This window comes from Aythya marila, assembly GCF_965140915.1.
Source record: "Aythya marila genome assembly, contig: HAP1_HAP1_SCAFFOLD_910, whole genome shotgun sequence".
Classification (NCBI taxonomy): domain Eukaryota; kingdom Metazoa; phylum Chordata; class Aves; order Anseriformes; family Anatidae; genus Aythya; species Aythya marila.
The window spans coordinates 7-20,904 of record NW_028136778.1 but is presented as its reverse complement, the minus strand read 5'-3'; the positions used below and the strand labels follow the sequence as shown (position 1 = coordinate 20,904).

Below are 20,898 nucleotides of genomic sequence, written 5' to 3'. Positions count from 1 at the left end.
CTTGAGATGTCAGCCATCTTGGACGTCAGCCATCTTGGAGGTTAGCCATCTTGGATGTTAGCCATATTGGGGTCAGCCATCTTGAAATGTCGGCCATCTTGGATGTCAGTTATCTCAGATGTCGGCCATCTTGGAGGTCGGCCATCTTGGAGGTCAGCCATCTTGGAGGTCGGCCATCTTGGAGGTCGGCCATCTTCAAATGCCAGCCATCTTGGACATTGGCCATCTCGAACTGTCAACCACCTTGCATGTTGGCCATCTTGAGCTGTCAGCCATCTTGGACGTCAGCCATCTTGAAACATCATCCATCTTGGACGTCAGCCATCTTGAGATGTCAGCCATCCTGGAGATCGGCCATCTTGAAACGTCAACCATCTTGGACGTCAGCCATCTCAGATGTCGGCCATCTTGGACGTCAACCATCTTGTCTGTCGGCCATCTTGCGAGGCCGCCCGCCGGCCCTTTCCGAGCGCCGCCGGCGGCCATATTGGCCGCGCCCTCTCCTCTCTCCCACCCGCCGCGCCCGGCCCCTCCCCGGCCGCCCGTCGGCCATCTTGCCGGCCCCCTCGGGGGGCAGCGGGGGGTCACGTCTTGGCCTTGCGGCCTCGCAGGGCCGCCGCCGGTGCCGGGGGAGGCTCGGGGGGCGTCGTGGGCCCCCCGGGGGCGCCGGCGGTGCCGGTGGCGCATCGCCGCGGGGGCTGCCGCCTCCTCCTCCTCCTGGCGGGCGGCGGCGGGGGCCGGCGGCGGCGGTGCCGCGGAGCCCCCCCGGCCCCCCTGCGGCGCCGCTTGGCCGGGGGGGGCCTGCGGCGGGGGGCTTCGTCCCCGCTCCCCTCGTGGTCGGAGGAAGAGGAGGAGGAGGAGGAGGAGGACGGGGAGGAAGGCGGCGGGGAGGCGCGGGGGCGCCGGCGCCGTCCAGGCTCGCGCTCCAGGGGGGCCATGAGGGCCCCCCCCGGGTGCCGCCGGGTGCTGCGGGGGGCCGGGGGGGGCGAGGCGCTGCTGTCGGGGGACGCCCGCTTGGGGGGGCGCCCCCGCCGCCGTTTCCCGGGGCTGGGGGGGGCGGCGGGGGCCGAGCCCCCCCCCCCCCCCATAGAGGGGGGGGCGCCCCCGGCGCCGCCGCGAGCCGGCCGCCCCCGGCGCCGCTGTTTGCCGGGGGGGGAGCGGCGTCGGCGCGGGCCCCCCCGGCGTTTCGGGGGGCGGCCCCGGCGGCGTTTGGGGGGCGCGGGGCTGGCGGCGGGGCTGCCGGGCCCCCCCTCGGGGTCGTGGCGGCGGCGGCGGGGGCGTCCCGGGGCCGGGGGGGGCTCCAGGACGGTGACCAGGCGGCCGGGGAGCTGCCGCAGCACTTTGGCCGCCGGCCCCGGCGCGCGGCTCTGCCGGATCTCCACGTCCGCGCTGCGGCGCCGCCGGGGGCCCCGGGGGGGCGGGGGGGGAGGAGGAGGAGGAGGAGGAGGAAGGGGAGGGGGAGGAAGGGGAGGGGGGGGCGATGACGTCACGCTCGGGGGCTCTGACGTCAGCGGGGAGGGGGCGGGGGGCGGGGAAGGGGGTGGAGGGGGTGGGGGCGAGGCCGCGGGCACCGGCGCCGGGTTGGGTGCCGGGGAGGGGGGTAGAGTCAGCGGGGTGGGGGCGGGCGGTGACGTCACCGGCGGCGGGTGTGACGTCACCGGCGGCGGGTGTGACGTCACCGGCGGCGGGTGTGACGTCAGCGGCGCGGGCGGTGACGTCGGCGGCGCGGGCGGTGACGGCGGCGGCGCCGGGGGCGGCGCGGGCGGTTGTGACGTCACCGGGGCGGGCTGTGACGTCGTCGCCGGGGCTGCTTGTGACGTCATCGCCGTGGCTTGTGACGTCACCGGCGTCGCTTCTGACGTCACCGGAGCCGGTTGTGACGTCACCGTGGCGGCAGCGGGGGGCGGCGGCGTCGGCGTCACCGTCCCCGCGGGGACCTGCGGCGTCGCCGGCGCTGATGTCACCGGGGCGGGGCGTGACGTCACCGGGGCGGGGCGTGACGTCGCCGGGGCGGCGTGTGACGTCACCGGGGCGCCGTGTGACGTCACGGTGGCGCCGTGTGACGTCAGCGGGCGGGGGGAGGCGGTGGCGGCCGCCCGCAGGCGCTGGCTGGCGCGGGTGCCGGCGCGCTCGGGGAGGGGCCGGGGGGGGCCCCGCGCCCTGCGGGGGGGTCTGCGGGGACCCCCAGGGCCTTCGTCGCCCCCCCCCGGGGTGGCCCCCGCCCCCCCGGCCCCCGGGGCTGCTTCCTCCTCCTCCTCTTCCTCGGCCGGCAGCCGGAAGCGCCCCTCGCCCTTGGCCTGGTCGATGTCCTTGCGCGCCGCCTCCACCTGCTCCTGGAGGGGGGGGGGGGGAAAAAGGGGGCACCCATGGGTGCTGGGAGCCGTGGGGGGGGGGTGAGGGTGCCCCCACCCCACAGCCAGACCCGTGTGGGGGGCGCTTGGGCTGTAGTGGGGGGCGCCCAGGTCATACTGGGGTGTTCCCAGTTGTTACTGGGAGGTACTGGGAGTCCTACAGACCCTCCTGGAGCACCCATGGGTGCCCCCACCCATATTAGGGTCCTATGGGTGCCCCCACCCCATAGCCAGACCCCTGTGGATATCCCTTATCCCATTGTGGGTGCCCCCCAGCTCATACTGGTGTCTCCCCAGTTGTTACTGGGAGATACTGGGAATCCCCCAGCCCCTCCCTGGAGCACCCATGGGTGCCCCCACCCATATTAGGCACCTATGGGTGCCCCCACCCCATAGCCAGACCCCCATGGGTGTTCCTTGACCCATAATGCGTGCCCCCCAGCTCACACTGGTGTGGCCCCAGTTCTTACTGGGAGCTACTGGGTGTCCCCCAGCCCCTCCTGGAGCACCCATGGGTGCCCCCACCCATTTTAGGCACCTATGGGTGCCCCCACCCCATACCCACACCCTGGTAGATGTCCTTTATCCCGCGACCCAACACCAGTGGCTGCCCCCAGCTCACACTGGTGTCTCCCCAGTTCTTACTGGGAGCTACTGGGAATCCCCCCGCCCACCCAACCAGCACCCATGGGTGCCCCCCACCCACCTCGGCCTGCTTCAGCTCCTCTCGGCTGACGTCCTCCAGCGAGGCCTCCAGGAAGTTCATGGCGTAGCGCTCGATGGGCGTCAGCTGCGGCAGCGCCCGGCACCGTCACCAAAAACCCCAAAAACCCCCCAAATGGCCCCAAAATCCAACCCCCCCCCGGCAACCTCGGTGGGCCCCAAACGTCCCCAATGTCCCCAAATGTCCTCATTGACCCCAAATGTCCTCACTGACCCCAAATGTCCCCAGATGTCCCGATATCCCTAAATGTCCCCAAATGTCCCCAATGTCCCCAAATGTCCCCAAATGTCCCCAAAGTCCCCAACACCCCCAAATGTCCCCAAACGTCCCCAAAACATCCCCACATCCCCCGTTCCCCTCCTGGCCACTCCCTCATATCCCCCATGTCCCCCCCGCGTCCCCCCGTGTCCCCACTGTCCCCCCACGCCCTCCCCATGCCCCCACTGTCCCCATGTCCCCCCACTGTCCCCCCTACACCTTCCCCATGTCCCCCCATTGTCCCCATATCCCCCCTGTGTCCCCATGTCCCCTCCACGCCCCCATGTCCCCATTGTCCCCCCACATCCCCCCATGTCCCTCCCATGTCCCCATTGTCCCCATGCCCCCATGTCCCTATTGTCCCCATATCCCCCCATGTCCCCATGTCCCCCTATTGTCCCCATATCCCCCCATGTCCCCCCACTGTCCCCACTGTCCCCATATCCCCCCCAAGTCCCCATGTCCCCCTATTGTCCCCATATCCCCCCATTGTCCCCATGTCCCTATTGTCCCCATGTCCCTATTGTCCCCATTTCCCCCCCATGTCCCCATGTCCCCATATCCCCCCATGTCCCCATATCCCCCCATGTCCCCATATCCCCCCTATTGTCCCCATGTCCCCCTATTGTCCCCATATCCCCCCATGTCCCCATATCCCCCCAAGTCCCCATATCCCCCCATTGTCCCCATATCCCCCCATGTCCCCCCCATGTCCCTATTGTCCCCATATCCCCCCATGTCCCCCCCATGTCCCCCCATGTCCCCATATCCCCCCATGTCCCCATGTCCCCCTATTGTCCCCATATCCCCCCATGTCCCCATATCCCCCCAAGTCCCCATATCCCCCCATTGTCCCCATATCCCCCCATGTCCCCCCCATGTCCCTATTGTCCCCATATCCCCCCATGTCCCCCCCATGTCCCCCCATGTCCCCATATCCCCCCATGTCCCCATGTCCCCCTATTGTCCCCATATCCCCCCATGTCCCCATATCCCCCCAAGTCCCCATATCCCCCCACTGTCCCCATATCCCCCCACTGTCCCCATATCCCCCCTATTGTCCCCATATCCCCCCACTGTCCCCATATCCCCCCATGCCCCCATATCCCCCCATATCCCCCCTATTGTCCCCATGTCCCCCTATTGTCCCCATATCCCCCCATGTCCCCATATCCCCCCAAGTCCCTATGTCCCCCCATTGTCCCCATATCCCCCCATTGTCCCCATGTGTCCCCCCCGTGTCCCCCCGTGCCCCCACCTGCTCGACGAGGGCGGCGATCTCCTGCTCGGCCTTGGAGAGCTCCTCTTCGGCCTCGCGGGCGCCGCGCTCCTCCTCGGGGCTGAGGCTCTCGCTGAACTCGGCCAGCGCCGCCACGCGCTCCGCCTGCGCCTGCGAGGCCGCGCGGATGTCCTCGGGGTCCTCCGCCCCGCACAGCGCCTGCCGGGGGGACAACGGGGACATTGGGGGACAACGGGGACGTTGGGGACAGCGGGGGACGTCGGGGGATGAGGGGGCGTTGGGGACGTCGGGGGATGTGGGGGTGGTGGGGACATCGAGGGACATCGGGGTGTTGGGGATGTCAAGGATTTGGTCATGGGGATGTTGGGGACATCAAGGGGACATCAAGGGACATGGGGACGTTGGGGACATCAAGGGACATCGGGGGGTGTGGGGGTGGTGGGGACATCGAGGGACATCGGGGGGTTGGGGATGTCAAGGGGTGTAGGTTGGGTGTTGGGGACATCAAGGATCTGGCCATGGGGTGTTGGGGACATCAAGGGGACATCAAGGGACATGGGGACGTTGGGGACATCGAGGGACGTCAGGGGGTGTGGGGGTGGTGGGGACGTCAAGGGATGTGGGTTGGGTGTTGGGGACGTCAAGGATCAGGACATGGGGACGTTGGGGACATCAAAGGATGTTGGGGACATCAAGGGGATGTCAAGGGACAAGGGGGTGTTGGGGACATCAAGGGACATCAGGGGATGAGTGGCTGTTGGGGACATCGGAGGATGGAGGGGACATCAAGGGACATCGGGGGATGAGGGGGTGTTGGGGACGTCAAGGGGTGTAGGTTGGGTGTTGGGGACATCAAGGATCTGGTCATGGGGTGTTGGGGACATCAAGGGGACATCAAGGGACATGGGGACGTTGGGGACATCGGGGGGACAATGGGGATGTTGGGGACGTCAGGGGGTGTGGGGGTGGAGGGGACATCAAGGGGTGTGGGTTGGGTGTTGGGGACGTCAATGGGATGTCAAGAATATGGCCATGGGGGTGTTGGGGACATCAAGGGGACATCGGGGGACATGGGGACGTTGGGGACATCGAGGGACATCAGGGGGTGTGGGGGTGGTGGGGACATCGGGGGATGAGGGGGTGTTAGGGACGTCAAGGGGTGTAGGTTGGGTGTTGGGGACATCAAGGATCTGGCCATGGAGGTGTTGGGGACATCAAGGGGACATCAAGGGACACGGGGACGTTGGGGACATCGAGGGATGTTGGGGACATCAAGGGGACGTCAAGGGACAAGGAGGTGTTGGGGACATCAAGGGACATGGGGACGTTGGGGACGTCAAGAGATGTAGGTTGGGTGTTGGGGACATCAAGGATCTGGCCATGGGGGTGTTGGGGACATCAAGGGGACATCAGGGGACATGGGGACGTTGGGGACATCGGGGGGACAATGGGGACGTTGGGGACGTCGGGGGGACAATGGGGACGTTGGGGACGTCGGGGGGTGTGGGGGTGGAGGGGACATCAAGGGGTGTAGGTTGGGTGTTGGGGACATCAAGGGGACGCCAAAGATCTGGCCATGGGGGTGGTGTTGGGGACATCAAGGATTGTGACACAGGGGTGTTGGGGACATCAGGGGATGCAGGGACACTGGGGACATCAAGGATCAGGACTTGGGGGCGTTGGGGACAATTTGGGGACGTTGTTGGGAATACTGTTGGGAATGTCATTGGGGACACGCTGGGGACGCGTTGGGAACAACATTGGGGACGTGGTTGGGGACACGTTGGGGACATGATGGGGACATCGTTGGGGACATCGTTGGGGACATTATGGGGATATTTTTGGGAACGTTGTTGGGAACGTCGTTGGGGACACGTTGGGGACATCTTGGGGACATCGTTGGGAACATCATTGGGGACACGTTGGGGACATGATGGGGATATGTTTGGGGACATCTTGGGGACACGAAGACATTGTTGGGGACACGTTGGGGACATCTTGGGGACATGGTTGGGAATATTGTTGGGAACGTCATCGGGGACACATTGGGAACACCACTGGGGACACGTTGGGGACATCGTTGGGGATATGGTTGGGGACATTATGGGGTTATTTTTGGGAATGTCACTGGGGACATCACTGGGGACATGGTTGGGGACATCTTGGGGACACGAAGATGTCGTTGAGGACACATTGGGGACATCTTGGGGACATCGTTGGGGATATTGTTGGGAATGTCATTGGGGACACGTTGGGGACGCGTTGGGAACGTCATTGGGGACGTGGTTGGGGACATCTTGGGGACACGAAGACGTCGTTGGGGACACGTTGGGGACATCTTGGGGACATCGTTGGGAATATTGTTGGGAACGTCATTGGGGACACTTTGGGGACACGTTGGGGACGCGTTGGGGACCCGCATCTGACCTGCTCCAGGATGTGCGTGCGCCGGGTGGCCGCGGGGTCCTCGTCCTCCTCCTGCGGCCCATCCCTGTCCCTGTCCCTGTCCCTGTCCCTGTCCCTGTCCTTGTCCTTGTCCTTGTCCTTGGCGTCCCCATCCCTCTCGGGCGCCATGTCGAAGAGCTCCCGGATGGTTTGCTTGGGGACAACGCCACAGCGGAGGGGTCACCGGGGGGGTCTTTTTATCCTCCCCGAGTGCCACCGGGGTGTCCCCAAGTGCCACCAAGTGCCACCAGGGTGTCCCCTCACCTGCTTGAAGTAGGCGGTGGTGAAGTTGCCCCCCTCGATGGCCATGTCCCCCAGCATCCTCTTCTGGTTGGCCTTTTTGAGGATGTTCTCCTCCACCGTGCGCTCGCTGATCAACCTGGGGGAAACCCCAAAAAAAAAAGGGTCGGGGGGGGGAAAAGGGACACGAGGGGACACGAGGGGACACCAGGGGACGTCACCCACCGGTAGATGTGGACGTCGCGGGTCTGGCCGATGCGGTGGCAGCGGTCCTGGGCCTGGGCGTCCATGGTGGGGTTCCAGTCGCTGTCGTAGAAGACGACGGTGTCGGCCCCCGCCAGGTTGACCCCGACCCCGCCGCTGCGGGTGGAGAGGATGAAGCAGAAGATGCGCTTGTCGGCGTTGAAGCGCTCCATCAGGGCCTGCAAGGGAGGGGGAGGCGGGTTGGGGGGGGGTCCCGGGGGGTGGGGGGTCTGTAGGGTGGGGTTTGGGGTGGGGCGGCCCTATGGAAGGGGTCCTAAATATCGAAATCCTATATAGAAGGTGTCAAAATCCTATATAGGAAGGTGATGGAGAAGTCAAATCTTGCCCAAGAGGACATCAGGATGGGTTGGGAGGGGGTCCCGGGGGGTGGGGGGTCTATAGGGTGGTGTAGGAACACATATAGACCCTATAAGTGTTCCTAAAGGTCTTGATCCTATATAGAAGATGTCAAGATCCCATAAAGGAAGGTGATGGGACACCCAGATTATGCCCAGGAGGATGTCAAAATGGGTTGGGAGGGGGTCCCGGGGGGTGGGGGGGAGGTGGGGGGTCTATAGGGTGGTGTAGGAACGGGTATGGACCCTATAGGTGTTCCTAAATATCGTAATCCTATATAAAAGGTGTCAAAATCCCATAAAGGAAGGTGATGGAGAACCCAAATCCTGCCCAGGAGGATGTCAAGATGGGTTTGGAGGGGTTCCGGGGGGTGGTGGGACACATGGGGACCCTATAGGGTGGGGTTTGGGGTGTGGGGACCCTATGGAAGGGGTCCTAAATATCGAAATCCTATATAAAAGGTGTCAAGATCCTATATGGGAAGGTGATGGAGATCCCAAATCCTACCCAGGAGGACATCAACGTGGGTTGGGAGGGGGTCCCAGGGGGTGGGGGGGACGTGGGGGGTCTATAGGGTGGTGTAGGAATGGGTATGGACCCCATAGGTGTTCCTAAATATCATAATCCTATATAGAAGATCACAAAATCCTATATGGGAAGGTGATGGAGATCCCAAATCCTGCCCAGGTGGATGTCAAAATGGGTTGGGAGGGGGTCCGGGGGGTGGGGGGGAGGTGGGGGGTCTATAGGATGGGTTTGGGGCACGGGGATCCTACGGAAGGGGTCCTAAATGGCTTAATCCTATATAAAAGGTGTCAAGATCCCATAAAAGAAGGTGATGGGACACCCAGATTATGCCCAGGAGGATGTCAAAATGGGTTGGGAGGGGGTCCCGGGGGGTGGGGGGGACGTGGGGGGTCTGTAGGGTGGGGTTTGGGGCATGGGGACCCTATAGAATGGCTCCCAAATGGCTTAATCCTATATAAAAGGTGTCAAAATCCTATATGGGAAGGTGATGGAGATCCCAAATCCTGCCCAGGAGGATGTCAAAATGGGTTGGGAGGGGGTCCCAGGGGGTGGGGGGGGACGTGGGGGGTCTATAGGGTGGGGTTTGGGGTGTGGGGACCCTATGGAAGGGGTCCTAAATGGCTTAATCCTATATAAAAGGTGTCAAGATCCCATAAAAGAAGGTGATGGGACACCCAGATTATGTCCATGAGGATGTCAAGATGGGTTGGGAGGGGGTCCGGGGGGTGGGGGGGGAGGTGGGGGGTCTATAGGGTGGTGTAGGGATGGGTATGGACCCCATAGGTGTTCCTAAATATCGTAATCCTATATAGAAGGTGTCAAGATCCTATATGGGAAGGTGATGGGACACCGAGATTATGCCCAGGAGGATGTCAAGATGGGTTTGGAGGGGTTCCGGGGGGTGGTGGGACACATGGGGACCCTATAGGGTGGGGTTTGGGGTGTGGGGACCCTATGGAAGGGGTCCTAAATATCGAAATCCTATATAAAAGGTGTCAAGATCCCATATGGGAAGGTGATGGAGAAGTCAAATCCTGCCCAGGAGGATGTCAAGGTGGGTTGGGAGGGGGTCCCAGGGGGTGGGGGGGGCGTGGGGGGTCTATAGGGTGGGGTTTGGGGTGTGGGGACCCTATAGAATGGCTCCCAAATAGCTTAATCCTATATAGAAGGTGCCAAAATCCTATATAGGAAGGTGATGGGACACCCAGATTATGCCCAGGAGGATGTCAAAATGGGTTGGGAGGGGGTCCCGGGGGTGGGGGGGAGGTGGGGGGTCTATAGGGTGGGTTTGGGGCACAGGGATCCTACGGAAGGGGTCCTAAATGGCTTAATCCTATATAAAAGGTGTCAAGATCCCATAAAAGAAGGTGATGGGACACCCAGATTATGCCCAGGAGGATGTCAAAATGGGTTGGGAGGGGGTCCGGGGGGGTGGGGGGGATGTGGGGGGTCTGTAGGGTGGGGTTTGGGGCATGGGGACCCTATAGAATGGCTCCCAAATGGCTTAATCCTATATAAAAGGTGTCAAAATCCCATAAAGGAAGGTGATGGAGAACCCAAATCCTGCCCAGGAGGATGTCAAAATGGGTTGGGAGGGGGTCCCGGGGGGTGGGGGGTCTATAGGGTGGTGTAGGAACACATATAGACCCTATAAGTGTTCCTAAAGGTCTTGATCCTATATAGAAGATGTCAAGATCCCATATGGGAAGGTGATGGAGATCCCAAATCCTGCCCAGGAGGATGTCAAGGTGGGTTGGGAGGGGGTCCCGGGGGGTGGGGGGGACTTGGGGTTCTATAGGGTGGGGTTTGGGGTGGGGCGGCCCTATAGAATGGCTCCCAAATGGCTTAATCCTATATAGAAGGTGTCAAAATCCTATATAGGAAGGTGATGGAGAACCCAAATCCTGCCCAGGTGGATGTCAAGGTGGGTTGGGAGGGGGTCCGGGGGGTGGGGGGGAGGTGGGGGGTCTATAGGGTGGTGTAGGAATGGGTATGAACCCTATAGGTGTTCCTAAATATCGTAATCCTATATAAAAGGTGTCAAGATCCTATATGGGAAGGTGATGGAGATCCCAAATCCTGCCCAGGAGGACATCAGGATAGGTTGGGATTGGGTTTGGGGGTCGTGAGACTTATAGGGACCCTATAGAGTGGAGTAGGAACACATATGGACCCTATAGGAGTTCCTAAAGGTCTTAATCCTATATAGAAGATCACAAAATCCTATATGGGAAGGTGATGGAGAAGTCAAATCTTGCCCAAGAGGACATTAAGGTGGGTTGGGAGGGGGTTTGGGGGTGGGGGGACACATGGGGACCCTATAGGGTGGTGAATGGGGTATGAGGACCCCATAGAAGCGTTCCTAAATATCATAATCCTATATAAAAGGTGTCAAAATCCTATATGGGAAGGTGATGGAGAACCCAAATCCTGCCCAGGAGGACGTCAAGGTGGGTTGGGAGGGGGTCCAGGGGGGTGTGGGGTATGTGGGGACCCCATAGGGTGGAGTTTGGGGTGTGGCGACCCTATAGAATGGCTCCCAAATGGCTCAATCCTATATACGGACCCTCCACAACCTCCACAAGCCCCCCACATCCCCCCAAATCCCCCCATTTTCCCCTAAAACCCCCCAAATCCCCCCATTTCCCCCCCAAACCCCCCTTTTTCCCCCTCCACCTCCCCTCTACCTCCCCCTCTACCCCCTCCTTTGTGTCCCTTTGCGTCCCTTTGTGTCCCCATGTCCCCCCCACGCCCCCAATTTCCCCACAACCCCCCCAAATCCTCCCAAACCCCCCAATTTCTTCCCATTTTCCCCCCATTTTCCCCCCATTTTCCCCCCTTTTTTCCCCTTTACCCCCTCCTTTACGTCCCTTTATGTCCCTTTATGTCCTTTTACGTCCCCTTATGTCCCTTTATGTCCCTTTATGCCCCTTTATGTCCCCTTTATGTCCCTTTACGTCCCTTTTTATCCCCTTTATGTCCCTTTACGTCCCCTTTACGTCCCTTTACGTCCCTTTATGTCCCTTTATGTCCCCTTTATGTCCCTTTACGTCCCTTTATGTCCCCTTTATGTCCCTTTACGTCCCTTTATGTCCCCTTTATGTCCCTTTATGTCCCCTTTATGTCCCTTTACATCCCCTTTACGTCCCTTTATGTCCCTTTATGTCCCCTTTATGTCCCCTTTATATCCCTTTATGTCCCCTTTATGTCCCTTTACATCCCTTTATGTCTCTTTACGCCCCTTTATATCCCCTTTACGTCCCTTTATGTCCCCTTTATGCCCCTTTACGTCCCCTTTACGTCCCTTTATGTCCCCTTTACGTCCCTTTATGTCCCTTTACATCCCCTTTACGCCCCTTTATGTCCCCTTTACGTCCCTTTAAGTCCCTTTACATCCCCTTTACGTCCACTTTATGTCCCTTTACGTCCCTTTAGTGCCCCCCATGTCCCCTTTATGTCCCTTTACGTCCCCTTTACGTCCCTTTTTATCCCCTTTATGTCCCTTTATGTCCCCTTATGTCCCCTTTATGTCCCTTTATGCCCCTTTAGTGTCCCTTTATGTCCCCTTGTGCCCCTTTATGCCCCCTTTAGTGTCCCTTTATGCCCCTTTATGTCCCCTTTATGCCCCTCTATGTTCCCCTTACGTCCTTTTATGTCCCCTTGTGTCCCTTTGTGTCCCTTGGTGTCCCCCCCACCTGTCTCTGCTCCACGCGAGTGCTGCCGTCGAGGTGCAGGTAGATGTGGCCGTGGTAGGTGAGGAAGTGTCCCTTTATGTCCCTTTCTGTCCCTTTATGCCCCTTTACATCCCTTTATGTCCCTTTAGTGTCCCTTTATGTCCCCTTTATGTCCCTTTACGTCCCCTTTATGTCCCTTTACGTCCCTTTACACCCCTTTATGTCCCCTTTACGCCCCTTTATGTCCCTTTACGTCCCCTTTAGTGCCCCCCATGTCCCCTTGTGTCCCCCCCGGTGTCCCCTTGTGTCCCCCCCACCTGTCTCTGCTCCACGCGGGTGCTGCCGTCCAGGCGCAGGTAGATGTGGCCGTGGTAGGTGAGGAAGTGTCCCTTTATGTCCCCTTTACATCCCTTTATGTCCCTTTATGTCCCCTTTACGTCCCTTTAAGTCCCTTTACGTCCTCTTTATGTCCCTTTATGTCCCCTTTATGTCCTTTTATGCCCCCTTTACGTCCCTTTATGTCCCTTTACGTCCCCTTTATGTCCCTTTATATCCCTTTAAGTCCCCTTTACGTCCCTTTATGTCCCTTTACGTCCCTTTATGTCCCCTTTACGTCCCCTTGTGTCCCTTTATGTCCCCTTTATGTCCCCTTTATGTCCCTTTACGTCCCTTTATGTCCCCTTTATGTCCCCTTATATCCCTTTATGTCCCCTTTACGCCCCTTTACGTCCCCTTTATGTCCCTTTATGTCCCCTTTATGTCCCTTTAGTGTCCCCTTTATGTCCCTTTAGTGTCCCTTTATGTCCCCTTTATGTCCCCTTTATGCCCCTTTATGTCCCCTTTATGTCCCCTTTATGTCCCCTTTACATCCCTTTATGTCCCCTTTATGCCCCTTTACGTCCCTTTATGCCCCTTTACGTCCCCTTTACGTCCCTTTATGTCCCTTTACGTCCCCTTTATATCCCTTTATGTCCCTTTATGTCCCTTTAGTGTCCCTTTACGTCCCTTTATGTCCCTTTACGTCTCTTTATGTCCCTTTATATCCCCTTTACGTCCCTTTATGTCCCCTTTATGTCCCTTTATGTCCCCTTTATGTCCCTTTATGTCCCCTTTACGTCCCTTTATGTCCCCTTTACGTCCCTTTATGTCCCTTTACGTCCCTTTATGTCCCCTTTACGTCCCTTTATGTCCCCTTTACGTCCCTTTATGTCCCCTTTACGTCCCTTTATGTCCCTTTACGTCCCTTTATGTCCCCTTTACGTCCTTTTATGTCCCCTTTATGTCCCTTTATGTCCCCTTTGTGTCCCTTGGTGTCCCCCCGGTGTCCCCCCCACCTGTCTCTGCTCCACGCGGGTGCTGCCGTCCAGGCGCAGGTAGATGTGGCCGTGGTAGGTGAGGAAGCGCTCGAGGACGTCGAGCATGCGCGTCATCTGCGTGAAGATCAGCACGCGGTGCGCCCCCGCCTTCAGCCGACGCAGCAGCGCCGCCAGCGTCTGCAGCTTCCCTGGGGGGGGGACACGGGGTCACGGCGGGGGACGGGGTGGTGTTTGGGGACGTGGGGGTGGCGTTTGGGGACGGTGGGGTGGCATTGGGGACATTGGGGACAGCGTTGGGGGCATTGGGGGCAGCGTTGGGGACATGGGGACATCACTGGGGACATGGGGATGGTATTTGGGGACACTGGGGGCAGCGTTGGGGACATGGGGACAGTGTTTGGGGACATGGGGGCAGCATTTGGGGACGTTGGGGACATTGGGGATGGTGTTTGGGGACATGGGGACATCACTGGGGACGTGGGGACAGCGTTTGGGGACGTTGGGGTGTCATTGGGGACATTGGGGACAGCATTGGGGACATGGGGACAGCATTTGGGGACATTGGGGGTGGCGTTTGGGGACGTTGGGGTGGCATTGGGGACATGGGGACAGCATTTGGGGACATGGGGGCGGCGTTTGGGGACGTTGGGGGCAGCGTTGGGGACATGGGGACATCACTGGGGATGTGGGGACAGCATTTGGGGACGTGGGGGCGGCGTTTGGGGACGTTGGGGTGGCATTGGGGACATTGGGGACAGCATTGGGGACATGGGGACAGCGTTTGGGGACATGGGGACAGCATTTGGGGACATGGGGACAGCATTTGGGGATGTTGGGGACATTGGGGATGGCGTTTGGGGACGTTGGGGGCAGCATTGGGGACGTGGGGGCATCTTTGGGGACGTTGGGGATGTCATTGGGGACATGGGGACAGCGTTAGGGACATTAGGGACAGCGTTGGGGACATTGGGGACACAACTGGGGACGTGGGGATGGTGTTTGGGGACATTGGGGGCAGCATTGGGGACATGGGGACAGCATTTGGGGACGTGGGGACATCTTTGGGGACATCGTTGGGGACATGGGGGCATCATTGGGGACGTTGGGGGTGTCGTTGGGGACAGTGGGGACATCTTTGGGGACGTTGGGGACACAACTGGGGACATTGGGGTGTCATTGGGGACATGGGGACATCATTGGGGGCATCACTGGGGATGTGGGGGCATCATTGGGGACATGGGGACAGCGTTGGGGACGTTGGGGACAACGTTAGGGGCATTGGGGGCAGCGTTGGGGACATCATTGGGGACACTGGGGACATGGGGACAGTGTTTGGGGACATTGGGGGCAGCATTGGGGACATGGGGAAGGTGTTTGGGGACATTGGGGGTGTCATTGGGGGCACAGGGACATCACTGGGGGCATGGGGACAGCATTGGGGACATCATTGGGGACATGGGGGCAGTGTTTGGGGACGTTGGGGGTGTCATTGGGGACATGGGGATGGCATTCGGGGACATCGTTGGGGACATGGGGGCATCATTGGGGACGTTGGGGTGTCATTGGGGACACTGGGGACATCCCTGGGGACATGGGGACACCATTGGGGACATCAGGGATGTCACCGAGGTCATAGGGACGTCGTTGGGGACTTCAATAGGGACATGGGGACATCTTTGGGGACATTGGGACATCTTTGGAGATGTGGTGACACCATTGGGGACACCACTGGGGACATGGGGACATCATTGGGGACGTGGTGGCTTTGTTAGGGTCACGGGGACATGGTTGGGGACATCGCTGGGGACACGGGCACAGGGGCCGGGGCTGCCACCAGGGCCATGGGGACGGCAGCGGGGGGACGGGGACACCGGGGGGGGACAGCGACGGTGGCCTCGGGGTGTCCCCAACACCCCTGGTGTCCCTAATGTCCCCGGTGTCACCAACACCCAGCAAGTCACCCAATGTCCCCATTGCCCCCGATGTCCTCCCAATGTCCCCAAAGTCCCCATGCACCCCCATGGCCCAGATGGCCCCATTCGCCCCAAATGTCCCCAACGTCCCCATGTCCCCCCCATGTCCCCCCATGTCCCCCCAACATCCCCATGTCCCTGATATCCCCCCATCCCCCCCGATGTCCCCGTGTCCCCCCAATGTCCCCAACATCCCCAATGTCCCCACTGTCCCCGTGTCCCCCCGCTGTCCCCCTGTCCCCCCCCTCGTACCGCAGTCGTACTGTGTCCCCATTTCCCCCATAATGTCCCCAATGTCCCCATTTCCCCCATAACGTCCCCATTCCCCCTGATATCCCCATTCCCCCTGAATGTCCCCAACGTCCCCACTGTCCCCATGTCCCCCCCCCTCGTACCACGGTCGTACTGTGTCCCCCCCATCCCCCCAATGTCCCCATTTCCCCCATAATGTCCCCGTTTCCCCCATAACGTCCCCGTTCCCCCTGATATCCCCATTCCCCCTGAATGTCCCCAATGTCCCCACTGTCCCCAACGTCCCCGCGTCCCCCCCCTCGTACCGCAGTCGTACTGTGTCCCCATTTCCCCCATAATGTCCCCATTTCCCCCATATTGTCCCCAATGTCCCCGTTTCCCCCATCATGTCCCCAATGTCCCCATTCCCCCTGAATGTCCCCAATCACCCCAATGTCCCTGATGTCCCTGATGTCCCCCCATGTCCCTAGTGTCCCCAACGCCCCCCCCCTCGTACCGCAGTCGTACTGTGTCCCCATTTCCCCCATCATGTCCCCAATGTCCCCGTTTCCCCCATAACGTCCCCATTCCCCCCATGTACCCCCAATGTCCCCAATCACCCCATTCCCCCTGAATGTCCCCGCTGTCCCCAATGTCCCCAACGTCCCCAACGCCCCCCCCCTCATACCGCAGTCGTACTGTGTCCCCATTTCCCCCATCATGTCCCCATTTCCCCCATAACGTCCCCATCCCCCCTGATATCCCCATTCCCCCTGAATGTCCCCAATCACCCCAATGTCCCTGATGTCCCTGATGTCCCCCCATGTCCCTAGTGTCCCCAACGCCCCCCCCCTCGTACCGCAGTCGTACTGTGTCCCCATTTCCCCCATAATGTCCCCAATGTCCCCGTTTCCCCCATAACGTCCCCATTCCCCCTGCTATCCCCATTCCCCCTGAATGTCCCCATTCCCCCTGAATGTCCCCAATGTCCCTGCTGTCCCCAATGTCCCCAACGCCCCCCCCTCGTACCGCAGTCGTACTGTGTCCCCATTCCCCCTGATATCCCCCTATCCCCCCCAATTCCCCCCATGTACCCCCAATGTCCCCAATCACCCCATTCCCCCCGAATGTCCCCATTCCCCCCGTGTCCCCCCAGTGTCCCCAACGTCCCCAACGTCCCCGTGTCCCCCCCCTCGTACCGCAGTCGTACTGCACGAGCCGTGGGTCGGGGAAGCAGCCGCGGGTGGCGCTGAGCAGGGGGTGCAGGGCCCGGCTGCGCGGGGCCACCTCCGCCCGCAGCCGCTCCTCCAGCAGCGCCCGCTGCCGCTGCCGCCAGGGCGCCGGGTGCGAGGTGTGCAGCGCCACGGGGGGGGCCTCCACCGGCGGCAGCACGAAGGTGAACCTGCGGGGGGGGGGACAGGGGACAGCTGGGGACGCTTGGGGACGAGTTGGGGGCACCTCGGGGATGTGGGGGCACGGGGACGGGGGGATATGGGGGGTCCCCAAGGGGTACAAGGTGTGTAGCGCCACTGGTGGCAGCGCAAAGATGAACCCTAGGGACATGGGGACACCTTGGGGACACCTTGGGGACAGTTTGGGACACTTTGGGGACACTTGGGGACAAGTTGGGGACACCTCGGGGATGTGGGGACACGGGGACAGGGGATACTGGGGGTCCCCGGGAGGTAGGACATGTATAGCACTACTGGTGGCAGGGCAAAGATGAACCCTGGGGACACCCTAGGGACATGGGGACACCTTGGGGACACTTTAGGGACAGTTTGGGACACTTGGGGGACAAGTTGGGGACAGTTTGGGGACATAGGGACACGGGGACGGGGGGATATGGGGGGTCCCCGGGAGGTAGGATGTGTGGAGCGCCACTGGTGGCACCATAAAAATGAACCCTAGGGACATGGGGACACCTTGGGGACACTTTGGGGACAAGATGGGGACGCTTGGGGACAAGTTGGGGACACCTCGGGGATGTGGGGGCACGGGGACGGGGGGATACGGGGGGTCCCCAAGGGGTACAAGGTGTGTAGCGCCACTGGTGGCAGCATAAAAATGAACCCTAGGGATATGGGGACACCTTGGGGACACTTTGGGGACACTTGGGGACAAGTTGGGGACACTTGGGGACAAGTTGGAGGCAAGTTGGGGACATAGGGACATGGGGACGGGGGGATATGGGGGGTCCTCGGGAGGTAGGATATGTGGAGCGCCACTGGTGGCAGCACAAAGATGAACCCTGGGGACACCTTGGGGACATGGGGACACCTTGGGGACACTTTGGGGACACTTGGGGACACTTTGGGGCGGGTTGGGGAGAGTCTGGGGATGTGGGGACACAGGGATGGGGGATACGGGGGGTCCCCAAGGGGTACAAGGTGTGTAGTGCCACTGGTGGCAGCACAAAGATGAACCCTAGGGACACTTTAGGGACATGGGGACACTTTGGGGACACCTTAGGGACAGTTTGGGACACTTTGGGGACAAGTTGGGGAGAGTTTGGGGATGTGGGGACACGGGGACAGGGGGATATGGGGGGTCCCCGGGAGGTAGGATGTGTGGAGCGCCACTGGTGGCAGCATAAAAATGAACCTTAGGGACATGGGGATACCTTGGGGACAGTTTGGGGACACTTGGGGACAAGCTGGGGACACTTCGGGGAGAGTTTGGGAACATAGGGACACGGGGACGGGGGGATATGGGGGGTCCTCGGGAGGTAGGACATGTATAGCACTACTGGTGGCAGGGCAAAGATGAAGCCTAGGGACATGGGGACACCTTGGGGACACTTTGGGGACAAGATGGGGACGCTTGGGGACAGGGTGGGGATGTGGGGACAAGGGGACGGGGGGATATGGGGGGTCCTCGGGAGGTAGGATGTGTGTAGTGCCACTGGTGGCAGCATAAAAATGAGCCTTAAGGACACCTTGGGGACATGGGGACACCTTGGGGACATGTTGGGGACAGTTTGGGGACACTTTGGGGACATAGGGACATGGGGACAGGGGATACAGGGGGTCCCCAGGAGGTAGGATGTGTGTAGTGCCACTGGTGGCAGCATAAAAATGAACCCTGGGGACATGGGGACACCTTGGGGACACCTTGGGGGGTAAAAGGGGGTGAGGGGACAATAATGGGATTTTGGGGGGGCCATAAGGGCATTTGGGGGGGGCAATAAGGGGATTGGGGGGCAATAAGGCGATTTGGGGGGGGGAATAAAAGGATTGGGGGGGCAATAAGGGGTTTGGGGGGGCAGTAAGGGGATTTTGGGGGCAATAAGAGGTTTGGGGGGATAATAAGGGGATTTGGGGGGGCAATAAAGGGTTTGGGGGGGCAGTAAGGGGATTTGGGGGGCCATAAGGGCATTTGGGGGGGCAAATAAAAGTATTGGGGGGGCAATAAGGGGTTTGGGGGGGGCAATAAAAGGATTGGGGGGGGCAATAGGGGATTTGGGGGGGCCATAAGGGGATTTTGGGGGCAAAAAGGGGTTTGGGGGGGGGGCAATAAAAGGATTGGGGGGGTAATAAGGGGTTGGGGGGCAATAAGGCGATTTGGGGGGGGGGGGGGATTAAAAGGATTGGGGGGGCAATAAGGAGATTTTGGGGGGGGCATAAGGGGATTTGGGGGGGCAATAAGGGGTTTGGGGGGGGCACAAGGGGATTGGAGGAGCAATAGGGGATTTTTGGGGGGGGCAATAAAAGGATTGGGGGGGCCACAGGGGATTTTGGGGGGGGGCACAAGGGATTTGGGGGGGGCAATAAAAGCATTGGGGGGGCCACAAGGGATTTTGGGGGGGGCCATAAGGGGATTTGGGGTGCAATAGGGGGATTTGGGGGGGTCCCTTTTTGGGGGGGCAATAAAAGGATTGGGGGGGCCACAAGGGGATTTGGGGGGGCCATAAGGGGATTTGGGGGGCCACAAGGGATTTTGGGGGGGGCCATAAGGGATTTGGGGGGGCAATAGGGGATTTGGGGGGGGGCAATAAAAGGATTGGGGGGGGCATAAGGGGATTTGGGGGGGCAATAAAGGGTTTGGGGGGGCAATAAAAGGATTGGGGGGGCCATAAGGGGATTTGGGGGGGGCAATAAGGGGATTGGGGGGGCAATAAAAGGATTGGGGGGGCCACACAGGATTTTGGGGGGGCAGTAAAAGGACTGGGGGGGCCACAAGGGATTTGGGGGGGCAACAGGGGATTTGGGGTGCAATAGGGGGCTTTGGGGGGGGTCCCTTTTTGGGGTCCCCCCCCCCCGTACCTGTCGAGGAGGGGCGCCAGCTGCTGCAGCCTCTGCGGGGGGGCCAGGATGGCGCTGCCCAGGGCCCCCCCCCGCTGCCAAAAAGCCCCCAGCAGCCGGGGCCGGGGGGGGAGCTGAGCCAGGCGGCAGCGAGCCAGCCCCCCCCAGGGCCCCCAGGAGGAGGAGGAGGAGGAAAAAGAAGCCAAAAACCCCGGGGGGGGGTCCGGACGATCCGGGGGGGGGTCCTGAGCTTCCCAGGGGGGGTCCTGAGGCTCCGGGGGGGGGCCGGGGGGGGGCAGCAGGGTGCAGAGCTCCAGCACCTCGGTGCCGTAGACGGGGCCCAGCCCGCAGCGCAGCTCGTTCAGCCGCAGCAGCCGCTCCAGCCGCTCGGCCCGGGCACGGCCCCGCTTGGCCTCCAGGGCTTCCTGCCAAAAAGACAATTAATTAGTTAGGTAATTAGTTAATTAGGTCGTTAATTAGGGGAGTTATGGGGTGGGGGGGGGAGTTAGGGCAAGAGGAGGGCGGTGGGAGGGCGGCGGGGAAGGGAACGGGGGCGCGCGGTGGGGGAAGGGGTGGGTATCCCCCTCCCTGAAATCATTTTGGGCCCCCCCCCGAAATGTTTTGGGACCCCCCCGTAACATTTAGGGACCCCCCCCTGAAATTTGGGGACCCCCCCACAAAGTTTAGGGGCTCCCCGATAAAGTTTGGGGACCCCATCCGTGAATTTAGGGACCCCAATTCCATCCCCAGCAGGCCTTAGGAACCCAAATCCCCCCCCTAAATAATTTAGGGACCCCCCCCATAATATTTTGGGACCCCCCCACAAAGTTTAGGGTCCACTCTTACAGTTTAGGGACCCCCCCAAAAAATTTAGGGGTCCCCATTAAAATTTGGGGAACCCCACTTGAAATTTGGGGACCCCATCTGTGAACTTAGGGACCCCAATTCCATCCCCAGCAGGCTTTAGGGAGTCAAATGCCCCCCCCAAAATAATTTAGGGCCCCCCCATAAAGTTTAGGGACCCCCAATAAAGTTTAGGGACCCCTCTTAAAATTTAGGGACCCCCCCAAAAAA

At 60.7% G+C, this 20,898-nt stretch overlaps 1 protein-coding gene across 1 annotated transcript; it reads right to left on the bottom strand.

Annotated features, from left to right (window-relative positions):
• Positions 1–439: 439 nt before the first annotated feature.
• LOC309891465 (uncharacterized protein) lies at positions 440–20,249 on the bottom strand (the record flags this gene model as incomplete). Its single annotated transcript, XM_082785832.1, has 9 exons — positions 440–2,333; positions 3,058–3,141; positions 4,592–4,771; positions 7,001–7,171; positions 7,283–7,397; positions 7,484–7,680; positions 13,395–13,564; positions 16,780–16,982; positions 19,846–20,249. Coding segments are annotated over 9 exons (3,273 nt in total), but the record flags the coding sequence as incomplete, so codon positions are not given.
• Between the last annotated feature and the right edge of the window lie 649 nt (positions 20,250–20,898).